Here is a 12,669-nt window from a genome sequence, read left to right as displayed (position 1 = left end):
ATGACATCACTGGCCGGCTACACGCTGGCTTTTGTATGCGAGAGATGGAGGCGGGAGGGCTGACAAGGTGGCGAGGGGGTGTGAATGTCGAGGTATGTGTCCAATGATATGGAAGAGGGTGGAGGGCGGCGAAACAGACACTCATTCCGTGACGGCATGCTGCTGTGCACGGTGTTCGCGGAGCAAACGATCCAGCGCCTCCTTCTGTCCGACGGCAAGCTCACCGGACTGGATACCGGAGTGATAGACACGCAGGAGCGAGTCGACGTCGTCCATGGATTGTGTCCGGACATCAGCGAGCTCCTTGATTTTGGCGGTGGCGTCTTTGATCTCCTCGTCGGTCAACTCCAAGCCTAGCTGCTCAACACGAGACTTGACCGCGTTCCAACCGGTTAGACGGTGTCTACGATTGAGAAAATCAGAAGGGAATGCTGATAAAGTTGCATGACAGGCCTACCCAATGGAAACGTAGCGGGTGAGACCGAAGTCCTCGGGCTTGAGGATTTCGTATGTGCTAGGATTGTTGAGGATAGCCTTGGCATGGATGCCAGCCTTGTGAGTGAATGCACAGTAGCCACTAAGACATGATATTAAAAAAGTGTATAGCGCTGGATTGGAGGGTGACATACGTGATGGGGTTCATGAATGGAACGTTGACCTCGACGGCTTCGGCGACGAGGTTCTCGATTTCACGAAGTAGGGGAAGATTGTACTTGGCCTTGACATACTCAGGGTTGGCGGCGTACATGCATGCAACGAGACCGCCAAGGGACGTGATACCGACGCGCTCGCCAATTCCGAGAACGGCTGTTTTTCGAACAATTGTCAATGATAGATTGAGGATGGATTAACTTGACTTACAAGTGTCAATATGAGTAGCGCCAGCCTCGAGTGCGGTATATGCGTTAGCAATGGCTACATAGGAAGAAACACTAATTAAACGATGCCAAAATGACAGGAAACCATATTCGACGCACCCATGCCTGTATCGTTGTGCAGATGGATCTCAATATCACATCCCACGACGCCACGGAGAGTCCGCACGAGGTCATATACTTGTCTTGGGTTGGCACCACCGACGGTATCCGCGATACCTACGCGATTGACACCGATCTTGTCGACGGTCTGGTAGATAGAGAGGAGGTCGACAAGGTCGGAGCGAAAAGAGTCCTCAGTCGAGAAGCGAACTTCAATGTTCTTGGACTTGACAAAGTTGATGACCTCGATGGCAGTCTTGGTGATGTAGGTCATGTCCTTCCCGTGAGAAAACTCGCGGAGGAAGGAGGAAGTGCCGATGACGACGTCGACACCGTCGACACCTATTATAGAAAGTATTATTAGATAGATTTACGTGACAATTCAATCGACAGAGAAACTGTGGGCGTATTACTTACCAGTCTCGACGGCGATCCGGGCATCATCCATATGACACCGAATATGTGTGAGGATTTTGGCCTTCAAGCCGAGCTTGCAGATGGCCTCGCAGTCGAGACGCGACTGCTCTGACGCAGCGGGTGAGGTGAGTTCGATGTACTCGACGCCAAATGAGTCAAGAGCCCTGGCAATAGCAATTTTGGTCTTGGTGTCGAAGAAGGCGTTAGCAAACTGCTCCCCCTCTGCGGACACGCCGATGAGTATTCTCGTGTCAATACTAGAGGCAGAAGGAGGATCGGAGCATACCTCGGAGTGTGGATTCAATGATCTTGAAGTTGGAGACATTGTTCAGGAAGTCGGCAGCGCGAGGAGCGTAGGGGTTTCGACGCTGAGCCTCAGACACATGGTGGGCGGTGCCGTTAGTGCCATTGCGAGTGTTTTCAATACCAACCATTTCACTGGTACCGCTGGGAGGGGCGCCACCGTTTGCGTGAGGGCACATTGTTGTTTTGCGGGAAGAAGGAGTGGAGGTAAAGATTTATGGAGTGAAGAGGTTTTTGAAGCTGAAAAGTGGAGGTCATAAATCTTCGAGTCATGCCTTCTCGGCAGTTGCCGTGTCCTATGACGCTCATATCCCGGCCGAAACTACGGATATCACGGCCGAAACATGATAGGCTGCTATGTCGTGAAGCCTCCAATGGCAACAACCAGTGCTGCGTTGGTGATTTGTCGCTGATTCTCAATTGGTGTACAGTTGCCAACATCAAACGGTTGAACGCTGTCGTGGAAACTAAACTTGAGGAAATCAAATCCAGCATGAAAGGCCACAGATTGCCATTTCGCATGATTGACACCAAGTGGTCGAGGATAGGGCGATTGATATTAGTTTTGTTCTCCATCGCTCATGGTTTCACTATGGTTTCTGACCGCTCTCCAGGATAGCTCCCTGTGAAATATGAGGTCAACTAGGTCCATAACACCCCGCCCTCTTCGGTACCAGCCAAGCTGCTTTAGGGGCTACGCAAAGTGGTGCGCAATCTTCGTCGCTACTGTATACTATGCGGAATAGATAATGCCAGGACTGGCTCATCTTCCAATTATGGGATTGCTTGTCGACGCGCTAGCGCACAAGATAACCATGAGAGGCCATATATATATAAGTGCTTAAGAGGGTGGTTGGAGGCGCTAACATTAGGCTCGCTGGCTCGATGCAAATGCAGTGGTTTTGAGTTCTAAGCTGATGGTAGACTAGATTCAGGTCATAAAGATGATTGTATGGAGAACCTGCATTGACCGAAGTGTTGCTATATATTCCTTGGCATTCGAGTGAAGTTAGAATACGAATCGGACCTACATTAACTAATGTCCAGATTCATCTGCGGATAGAGCACTGGACTAGAAAACGGCTCACGCTTGAAATGGAGGTGCGAGTAGTAGACATTGGATTAAAAAACATCACCCAGATGACTATTGTTCAGATCTTCAGATAAGGTACACAGGTGAATCGAGAGAGAATAATGCAGCCTACGATTATACAACACGCTTCTCGCACCTCGTCTCATCGTGCACGGCCTCACAATTCAGATCGCAGTACGGCATCGCGCACTTCTTACATTTGTATCTGCCCCAGTAGCCGCACACTGAGCAAAGAAGACGCGGAGGCTCCCGCGGCGGGGCTGTCACTGCGGTGAGATACGTGGGTATGTGAGCAGGGTGATCCGCTATGCGCTAGATACGACGGTGAAAGATAGCAAGGGGGAATGACAAAAGGGTGACCGACCGATTCCTCTACCAACTCGGCCAGTTTCTTCCTGTAAAGAACAGCAGTACGGATGTTCATCGTGGACTTTTTTCGCTTCGCTCCCGGTCCAGTGCCACTGATATTGCGCTTGTCGGAGATTGTCTGCCGAGCACGGCCTTTGGCGGTCTTCCCAGGGCCATCCTCGTCATCTTCGATGCCCGCAGAGTGTTCAGCATAGTTCGACCTCTGGCAAACCGAGTAAACAGGAGAGATCTGATGGATCAGAGAACGATGCGCACCTCCAGTTCAGCCAAGTGCCTCTTCGTGCGTTTTGCTAGGACATCCGCGCCAACCTGGAACTGGGCGGTAGAATGTGCCTGTCTCGCCGCTGCAGGATGCGGAAAAAGCAAAAGATATCGTATGATGAATGACAAACCTCCCGAGCAGGATATAGCTAAGAGAGCACAGACGCTGGTGTCGTCTGGGAGCCATCAGCCCCCGTAATCATCGGCCGAGCAAGCAAAGTAGTATAAGTAAAGCGAAGGGGAGGCGATGAGAGCGGTTGCCTCGTTTGCTGATCTGAATTGCTCAGTCATCTCGCCATCGGGTCTCACGCCCTCCAACACTCGTATTTCTCCACGTTCTCGTTCCACCCTCTGTACACTAAACTTCACTCCGCATTCCAACAAGGGGGACGTTTGTATCGTCTATAATTCTTATTTTTGCCATAGATGCCGCCCCAAATCAATTCAAAGGCGGAGGGCATCTTGATCCCTTCGCACGACCTCCCGACCCCCGAGCCCGAGTCACCACTTCGCCCCCGCCAACCCTACCGCTTTGCGACTCTCTGTGCCACGGTCGAAAATCCGGACCGGAAAGACCAGTACGGCTCAAGCTCTGTGCCTATCTACCAGACGTCCACATTCAAGGGCATCGGCGGAGAGTATGATTATACCAGAAGCGGGAATCCGACCAGAAGTCACTTGGGTCAGTCATATTCTTGATTACTGCTATGGATGTTGGCTTTCGACGTACCCATGACCGTACGATGAGGCGCTGTCTTTCTTTGATTGGTCGGGTCTTCAGGAAGGGGGATGCATTATGAAGTGAATGCAGATCAACTACTACATCTGGTCATCGACAGCAACGCGCTCTCGTGGAGGCTTCTATCCCCGTGAACATGAATCACTGATTCTATGTTTTCCGTAGAACATCACATCGCGAAAATATCATCTGCTTCTCATGCTTTCGCGGTCTCGTCCGGCATGGCCGCTCTGGATGTCATCCTCCGCCTCCTCAAACCCGGAGACGAAGTTATCGCCGGTGATGATATTTACGGCGGAACCAACCGTCTTCTCGGATATGTGAGAGAGCACGTCGGTGTTATTGTTCACCATGTCGACACCACAGATCCCACCACACTTCACGCGCACATCAAGGCAGGCAAGACCGCCATGGTCCTACTTGAGAGCCCTACCAACCCGCTTCTTAAAATCGCCGACCTTGCGACGATCGCTGCAGATGTGAAAGAGCGCGCCCCCGACGCGATCATTGTGGTCGATAACACAATGATGAGCCCATACCTCCAGCGGCCACTTGAGCACGGTGCGGACATCGTATACGATAGTGCGACGAAATATCTAAGTGGACACCACGATCTTATGGCTGGGATCATCACCTGCAACCGTGATGACATTGCCAAGGTTGGTTTGAATCTTCATGTATCTATTGATGATGGGCGCTGACGAGGGGCTTCGGTCTTCAGCAAATGGCATTCGTGATCAACTCCATCGGAAACGCGCTCACACCTTTCGACTGCTTCCTTCTCCTTCGTGGTGTCAAGACTTTGGCCATTCGGATGGATAGGCAGCAGACCACTGCTATGAGTGTTGCCAGCATGCTCGACCGTTTGGGGTTCAAAGTGCACTATCCAGGTCTGGCCAACCATCCCGGCAGAGAAATCCATGAACGCATTGCAGATGGGTATGGTGCCGTGCTCAGCTTCACGACTGGAGACAAAGCCTTGAGCGAACGCATCGTCGGCGCCACCCGCCTGTGGGGTATCAGTGTTAGCTTCGGATGCGTTAACTCGCTGATCAGCATGCCATGTGTTATGTCGTGAGTGGCTCATTTCTCGTTGTCTTCGTCGTGTGCACGATCTCACCCTGCCCATGTACCCGTAATCAGGCACGCCTCCATCGACGCTGCAACGCGCGCGGAGCGCGGTCTTCCAGAAGACCTCATCCGCCTGTGCGTCGGTATCGAGGACCCCGCTGACCTCATCGATGATCTCGAACGCGCACTGCTCGAAGCTGGTGCGATCACGGTCTCCGCCGGTGCGGACGAACAACAGTTCGTGAGGGCTTCGTTGAGGGAAGGCGTTTCGATCAGCCGTGCGGTTGAGAAGCTGGCCTTCAACGAGAACAAGCGCCCGCTGGAGAATAGGGAGTGGTTCGTGAGTGCTCCGGGCAAGGTCATCCTTTTCGGAGAGCATGCTGTCGTGCATGGTGTGGTAAGTGCGATTTTTGGATTGGCTGAGCTTGTTGGCCCTGAGAGCTGATGTCACGATGCATGGAAACGCCCTACTGACATGTTCCGGTCGTTCTATTGTTGTGTAGACTGCTGTGGCGGCGTCAGTGGACCTGCGCTGTTATGGACTAACTTCGCCACGGCATGACGGCAAGATCTGCGTTAATTTCGCCGATATCGATGACTTTACCCACGAGTGGGTTTTGGACGATCTTCCGTGGGATGCCGTCACCTCCATACGTGTGGGGGACAAGCACCCCGAACTCCTGGATCAGAAGCTCGTAGAAGCTATCATCAAAAGGGCTTTGCCTGATGATATTGAAGCTAAGGCGAAGATGGCCGCGGTTGCGTTCTTATACCTTTACATGGTAATGGCCCACGGTGGCGAGAGGTGAGGGCATAATACCACCATTTAGTTTGTGTCGTGCTAACTCAGTTTGATTCTAAAGGCCCTCATTCGATTTCTCTGTGAGATCCACCCTGCCTGTCGGCGCCGGCCTTGGTTCTTCGGCGTCCTTCTCTGTTTGTGTAGCCACTGCGCTGTTGCTACTTCACCAACGTATCTCCCTTCCCCCTCTTCCTCCCCCTGCTCGCGAGCCCGACACGAATGATCCGGGGCATATTCATATTTCTCACAAGGGCCGAAGGGCCCTCCCTACCGACATTGCCGAAGAAGCCAATCTGTGGGCTTTCGTGGCCGAGAAAGTCTTGCACGGAAACCCTAGTGGGGTTGACAATTCCGTGTCAGTGTACGGAGGCGCTTTGGCCTACACTCGTCCGGGCTTCTCTCGTAATAAAGGCGGAATGGAAGCCATTCAAGGGTGAGTGAACATTAAGCCGTATTCCCCGGTTGAATTTCGCTTTTGTATTAACACTGTTGGCCGCCACAGATTCAAGTCTCTCAGGTTTTTGCTAACCGACTCCAAGGTCCCGCGCGATACAAAGCGCCTGGTGGCAGGCGTTGCTGCGAAGAAGCTTCAAGTTAGCTCTTGTTCCTCGATCTGGCATCGTTGTTGTGGATGTGCTGATTAACCGTGAATCTATCAAATGTCACAGGAGCCGGAACTTGTGGATCATATTCTAGATCAGATACAAAGTATCATCGACGAATCTCGACGTGCCCTGTTGGACCCTGAGCTACCCAGGGAATCATTGCTTTCAGCGCTTTCTGTAAGCCTTTCAGGGCAGCGTTGATGAATTGCTCTGATACCATGTGTCCGACCAGGCATTGATTGACGAGAACCATGCTCATCTGGTCGCTCTTGGTGTATCCCATCCTGTGCTGGAAAATATCAGGGCAACGACCGCTGCGCCACCGTACTCGCTTAGTACGAAGCTCACTGGCGCTGGCGGAGGTGGATGCTCCGTTACACTCGTACCTGATGGTGAGTCGCCTGAACTCAAGGATTATGAGCGCCAATGCTTAAATTTAATCCATTCCCAGATATCAACGAGGCTGTCCTCCGCGAGCTTATGGACTCCTTAACAAGCAGCGGCTACGCAACGTATTTGACATCTGTCGGGGGGAGTGGGCTCGGAGTCTTATCTCCTTGGACCGACATTTACCGAGGTCCGGTGACTCCACCGGAGTCAAGGGATGAGATTGCGGAAGGTACAGCTCAGGACAAGCACAGGGACTCGCTCCGGAAGGCGTTCAATGAGCAGTCGATCACGAAGCTGACGGAGTGGGCGGATGGGAGGGGCAGGTGGTTGTACGTTTAATAGATTTCGGCGGCTTCAAACCGCGAACGCATAGATTGCACATTACCCGGTGCTTTTACTATGCTGTGTATGATATCAGGGACGACGTTTTCGATGGCGTTGCGCTGTCATCCCAATTGTGTTCAAGGGTCGTTCTCGGCGTTTCCGGTAACTTTGATGCAAACGATAGCCATGGCAGATGAATGTTCAAGTCGAATGGCCTTATCGCTTCGAGAACTACAAATCAGCCAAACTGCATATGTTTGATGCAACGAGTTAGAAGGGGCTACGACGGACGCGCCACATAATAAATCTCGAAGATCTTGAAGCTTAAGTGGCCAGACTCCTTGAAAGGAAAAGGAAACATTGAAGCGATGAAGTCTTTACAATATGTTTACGAACTGCACGGTGTTAAACCTATTATCGATACATCTTGATTAATTAAGTGCCCCTCGACTAACCCACGAAAAATGTAATTATAGAGGACATTAAGCGCAGAAAGGTAAGGTGAAAGATGATAGAGGCAGAGAAATCTTTGAGACAACGGTGTTCACCTATCCGTGCCGGTGATGCTGTCAGCTCAGGCTGCAGGGCTCAAATGAGGTGAGTGAACGTACAAATTAGGCTTTGCACGGCTTGAGAGTGACTAGGCGCGTGCGCTTGACATCATCGTGCCGAGGACCGAAGTAACGATTGGTTTCGAAACTCCACTCCAAGTTCCCGATGGGCCAGTTTTGCAAAGCTCGGACATAGAGCGCGACGTCAGCATCGACTGCTGCGCCGAATGACGGCAAACGGCTCCTGTCTGTGAGGTAGCGTTCCATCAAGCCCTTGTAATATTCTCCGATGTAGTCGCTAGCGCCCTGCAGGTCGAAGCCCCGAGAGTTCATGAGGACGGTGACGATGTTGTTTCCGGTGTGACCCATGGCCTGCTCCATGTTGTAAGAGTAGACGTCCTGATGAGAAGCAACGTTTCAGCGACGATCAACGCAGGACGTCACTGAGGAGGCTCACATTCGAACAGCAGACCATGTCTGCGGCTGCCCAGTAAAGGTTCATGAAATTCGGATCTTCGAAGACCTCATCGGGGAGGTCGATGCCGAGCGTATATTCGAAAAGACCGAAGCACAGGCGGATTGCACTGTTCTCCCGACGCAAATGTTTGTAAGACTCTTCATCGAGAACTTCGCCACGTTCACGGTACTCTGCCTCCTTCGCCACACAGTCAATATAATCTTCGCTATGCTTCAAGAATCGACGAAAGGAGTTGGGGCCTGATGAACGGAAAAGGCGTGCGCGGAATCTGGAATCATTGTGAAATGTAAGGCGAATATCCATGGATGTCATTGCAAGCACTCACTCTCGCGTTATCTGAGCCAGTTTTGAACCGTCATCCCATTCGGGGTCGCGCATGACATTGAGGTAGACCTCGCCCGTGCGCCGCGCGTCTGCGCCGTTCTGTTCGTCGCTGATTTCGTCGACGACAAATAGAAGATTGATAAAATCGCAGCATGTGCGGAATTCATCGTAGCCAGCATGTGGATAAGTGTGCGAAACGAGGAGTTCGTTGCAGCCTTGGATGAAGAAGGCACGCTTCCTGTCGGTGAAGACATTGAAAGAGTTGATCCAAGCCCTTGATTCGGCGGCGCCCCGCTTATAGTGAGGGTTGGTTGACCCCTTGAATGGCGTAGAGAGAGCGAGAAGATCCGGAAGATAGAACTGGCTGGTGATAGCAGGCATTGTCGCAGCAATGAAGATGTGTATAATCAGCAAAGAAGAGCGGGTGCAGTCGAAAGGAGGATGGAAGTGTAGTGCTGGACATTGTGTTGCACCGACTTTTATACACGAGACGTCCAGCTGTATGGGGTAAACACCAGTCAGACGTATGTTTTACAAGTCCACTGTCGAGATTGGATCTGCATACCAAATCACAGCTTGACACCCGACGATCTCAGATCCACCTTCTGTAAGAGTCAGAGAATTATGATGTGAGCGCCACTTCCTGAATCCCGGACACTCAAGGTGGATCGAGTCGGGGGTGGACCCGTGCCTGTGTCCGCAATAGTCTACGCGAATCGGTCATGGAACAATGAAGAACGTGGAAAACTGGCGCTCTTACCTCTTTCTCTGCGATAGAGGCGGGGCTGCTAGCATCTCAGGGGTATTGCATCTGTTCCACCTCGAAAGTTTGGCAGAGCTGATGGAGACGGAAGACGGATGAGCCGTCACAGCAATGTAGTTGTGACTGTACCGCATCAATTGATAAATCCCTAAATCGCCGAACGAGTCCCCCTGCGCAAGTCTGAATAACTAACTATAAAGCAGAGTAGTTTATCCCCTCGTATTTGATTGCCTTTGCAGGAGTTTCGAAAGGGGGCTGTGCCTATAAGCGCTGAGCGCTGAGCGAGAGCATTGGACCAATGTTGATGGCGTTAAGAGGGCGGTACTACGGTGGCGCGGGCTCGAAACCTCCGGATTGAATCGTAGAGGGGTTGAACTACACATCCGGATAAGTGTAAGTTGTTTGTAATATCGCAGGCATGGTACCAGTGGCGTCTACAAATCGATGCGCAACTAAGCCGATCCCGTTGATAAGATATCCTCCAGATTTAAGACTCTCACCGTGCACTCACCTGGTTTCAAGTAAGCAAAATCACCAAAAAGGAAGGTGTACAGCCTGTCCTAAGACTCCGTCTATGACGTAGTCACATTTTCAGGCTGAGAATCCGGTTAGGAGGCGCCCGGGTGCTAGGAATGTAGCATGCAGTCAAAGACGCTGACCACGGATATAATCTGAGCAGTGCCGTGAGCTTAACTGGTTTGGAGACAAGGAAGAACTACCGTCTGTGCCATCGAGTTTCGTGATCGAGCTCAAGAAAATGAGGTTGAGATGAGTGATATGCAACAATTTTGTCTATGCAGGGACACCGTGAATGGCCGTCAGTATAGCTCACGAGATTCGAATGATTTTGAAACATAATTATACATATGATTCACCCTCGCTCAGCCATGTTTCGCGACATGAAGAATTCGCAAATGAAGGGTGTCGAGACCTTTCTTCCAGGTGGAAGGCAACCTGTGACAGGGTGATGCTAAGATGTGGAGACAGTTGAGAGGGATGAAACAAACGAACACTGACACCGCACGCAACCTACTTGAACTTGAGACAGATGGTCATGTCGGTGTCAACGATTGTTGCAGTCCGAATGCTGTGCGAACTTGACTTGCACAGCGTCTACGGGAATCAAAACGCAGAAGAGTGCTACGTCAATGATATAAAGGACCATGCAAAGAATCTACATCTGTTGGACATGACCAGTGTTTGAGTACTAACAGGAACATAATGGTGGCGCGACCCACAGTGAACATTGTGGTGAGATATGGCCCTGCATCACTAAGTAACAGGGGCTTGAACGTTGTTAACCGAGAACTCGAGGCATGATCCTAAAAGACTCTCATAAAGATGCTCCAAATAATTTTGATCTCCAGGATATTGTTGGTATCCCCAACAAAAATGCTACGGCACCGCCATCATTGAGCATCCACCACTCGGGACGAGCTGGCTGGCACCTGCTAAGCGCTCGTAGATACTTTGTGAGCGCTTCCTGAGAAATAAGCCTGAAACAAAGATCTTTATGGGCCGAAGATAAGATTTCGTGATGATGTCACACTTGGCCATGTAGAGACTGGAGCAGTTTAAGATTTGCGCAGATAATTCTGAAGGATTTCTAGAATCGCTGAATATGCAGTTAATATTACGAACCCTCACCTCAGGCCTTGAGCAGAATCACCTGAAGAAAAAAGACAATGATAGAAGGACTTCTCAGTGGATATGTCTATGAGTCGAGATTTTTTTTGTGCTCGCGGTTCATAGCGAGCGCTAGATCCGGTCGCTGAAGATTTCTGGCGTTCACCCTGCATAGCTGTGCAGCGTTAGTGAGAATCTATGCTTAATGAGCGCAAAAGGCTTTTTGCACCCCCCAAAAGGAACCATTCATGCAAGCCCTAAGATGGGGCGCCCTAGCGGAAGTAAAGAAAAATGGAAGTGCCTGTCGAGGACGCAACGGGGTTTCACGGAGAAATATACCAAGCATTGAGATTAATGATAAGATTGACCAACTCACTCACTAATGTTCGATAAGGACATCCAATTCTACAACAGACCGTAGAGAGGATAGTATGGTCCTCGAAAACCTGTGCGTGGTGATGGTGGCAAATAGTCTACACGCGGAGTCGAAACAGAGGCAGTACAGGAGACTAAGATCGACGGGACCAGCAAATTATGCGATCTAGAATACTAGCCCTACGCAGCATCGAGCGGTGCTCGAAGGGAGGCATGGTTCAGAAACAGATGCGATAGCTGGCGTAGCGACCGCTCGTCTCACTCGGCCTGGTAATTTTGACGACTTGTCCGCGTCGGAGACCATAGTATCGTGCGATGGGATCTGCGATTTGGATACGTGGTAGCTGTGTTTCTTTCAGGCGACTATAACACCAAATCACTCGCACATCACGTCTATGGCAATCAAGATGAAAGCACACGCACTATCGGTCCAGGAGGAGTTTTTTTTCATCGACGGTAAGGACCTCGTGGCGAGGTACAAGCCTGTGATGTGTGATGTTCACGAGAAGGTCGGCTTCGGCGAATTCTTCCAGCTTGAATTTGTTATGCATAGCAAGGATAACCTATCCATATATCATAAACGCATATTGTTGAGCTGGGCGCAAATCTGCGGACCTTGCGCGCGGAGGAGGTCATGGTGCCCGGAAAGATGATGATACCGCGTTCAATTTTTTTCTCATCAAGGATGCTGAGGAGTCTGGAATGACGTTAAAATGAGGGGTTCATGAGCTGAGAGAACGGTATACGGACTTTCGCATTGTTTTGACGCCAACACTCTTTTCGTCAGAAAAGAACACGAATATCTGATCGCTGGAGTTTGTCCGTGAATTCGTGAAGAAGTTCAATTGATTTCGACTGCGGAGATGATATTTAATGGATGGCAGATGAGTGAATTGGCAAGCCACACGCACTCGACACTATCTCCGCTGTTCGCATACAGCGACTTAAATGTGGCCAAATCCATGTTGATTTCATCGTCCGAGACTTGGAAGCCCTGTAGAAGGATAAGGATTGAGATCGTCATATTATACATTGCTGGGATTTACTGACTCTGTCCTTGACGAGTTCGTGGATCGTTCGATTGACCTTCCATAGTTTTGCAGCGTCGTCGCCATCAGACATGGCAGGAGAAGGTCAAAAGTGATTCGGACTCCGCACGCGATTCTCAAACGCGTCTTTCATTGTTCGAGGTCGTTCCTCG

At 50.7% G+C, this 12,669-nt stretch overlaps 5 protein-coding genes across 5 annotated transcripts; 1 reads left to right on the top strand and 4 right to left on the bottom strand.

Annotated features, from left to right (window-relative positions):
* Window positions 1-141: 141 nt before the first annotated feature.
* On the bottom strand, window positions 142-1,876 carry HETIRDRAFT_316739 (uncharacterized protein; the record flags this gene model as incomplete). The annotated part of the gene is made up of 7 exons (XM_009546875.1): window positions 142-403; window positions 458-577; window positions 630-807; window positions 862-915; window positions 978-1,319; window positions 1,395-1,616; window positions 1,681-1,876. 7 exons carry the CDS (start codon window positions 1,874-1,876, stop codon window positions 142-144), a joined length of 1,374 nt encoding a protein of 457 aa, XP_009545170.1.
* Window positions 1,877-2,904: 1,028 nt separating this feature from the next.
* Window positions 2,905-3,607, bottom strand: HETIRDRAFT_416896 (uncharacterized protein; the record flags this gene model as incomplete). Its single annotated transcript, XM_009546874.1, has 4 exons — window positions 2,905-3,102; window positions 3,155-3,361; window positions 3,415-3,468; window positions 3,548-3,607. The coding sequence occupies 4 exons, from the start codon at window positions 3,605-3,607 to the stop codon at window positions 2,905-2,907; spliced, it is 519 nt and encodes a 172-aa protein (XP_009545169.1).
* A 181-nt stretch (window positions 3,608-3,788) lies between these two features.
* HETIRDRAFT_439505 (uncharacterized protein) lies at window positions 3,789-7,569 on the top strand. The gene is made up of 10 exons (XM_009546873.1): window positions 3,789-4,102; window positions 4,325-4,818; window positions 4,881-5,233; window positions 5,303-5,627; window positions 5,734-6,035; window positions 6,094-6,465; window positions 6,535-6,625; window positions 6,701-6,814; window positions 6,870-7,029; window positions 7,089-7,569. The coding sequence occupies exons 1-10, from the start codon at window positions 3,847-3,849 to the stop codon at window positions 7,364-7,366; spliced, it is 2,745 nt and encodes a 914-aa protein (XP_009545168.1). The 5' UTR covers window positions 3,789-3,846; the 3' UTR covers window positions 7,367-7,569.
* A 125-nt stretch (window positions 7,570-7,694) lies between these two features.
* HETIRDRAFT_382866 (uncharacterized protein) lies at window positions 7,695-9,506 on the bottom strand. The gene is made up of 6 exons (XM_009546872.1): window positions 9,465-9,506; window positions 9,270-9,411; window positions 8,706-9,202; window positions 8,360-8,648; window positions 7,963-8,301; window positions 7,695-7,899 (listed from the first exon to the last, which is right to left on the bottom strand). The coding sequence occupies exons 3-5, from the start codon at window positions 9,083-9,085 to the stop codon at window positions 7,966-7,968; spliced, it is 1,005 nt and encodes a 334-aa protein (XP_009545167.1). The 5' UTR covers window positions 9,086-9,202; window positions 9,270-9,411; window positions 9,465-9,506; the 3' UTR covers window positions 7,695-7,899; window positions 7,963-7,965.
* A 2,180-nt stretch (window positions 9,507-11,686) lies between these two features.
* Window positions 11,687-12,590, bottom strand: HETIRDRAFT_315674 (uncharacterized protein; the record flags this gene model as incomplete). Its single annotated transcript, XM_009546871.1, has 6 exons — window positions 11,687-11,831; window positions 11,892-12,031; window positions 12,084-12,165; window positions 12,219-12,323; window positions 12,380-12,462; window positions 12,519-12,590. 6 exons carry the CDS (start codon window positions 12,588-12,590, stop codon window positions 11,687-11,689), a joined length of 627 nt encoding a protein of 208 aa, XP_009545166.1.
* Window positions 12,591-12,669: the final 79 nt, after the last annotated feature.

This window comes from Heterobasidion irregulare, assembly GCF_000320585.1.
Source record: "Heterobasidion irregulare TC 32-1 unplaced genomic scaffold scaffold_04, whole genome shotgun sequence".
In the NCBI taxonomy this organism is placed as follows: Eukaryota; Fungi; Basidiomycota; class Agaricomycetes; order Russulales; family Bondarzewiaceae; genus Heterobasidion; species Heterobasidion irregulare.
Note: the sequence above shows the minus strand (reverse complement) of the source record. Positions and strands in the feature narration are given on the sequence as shown.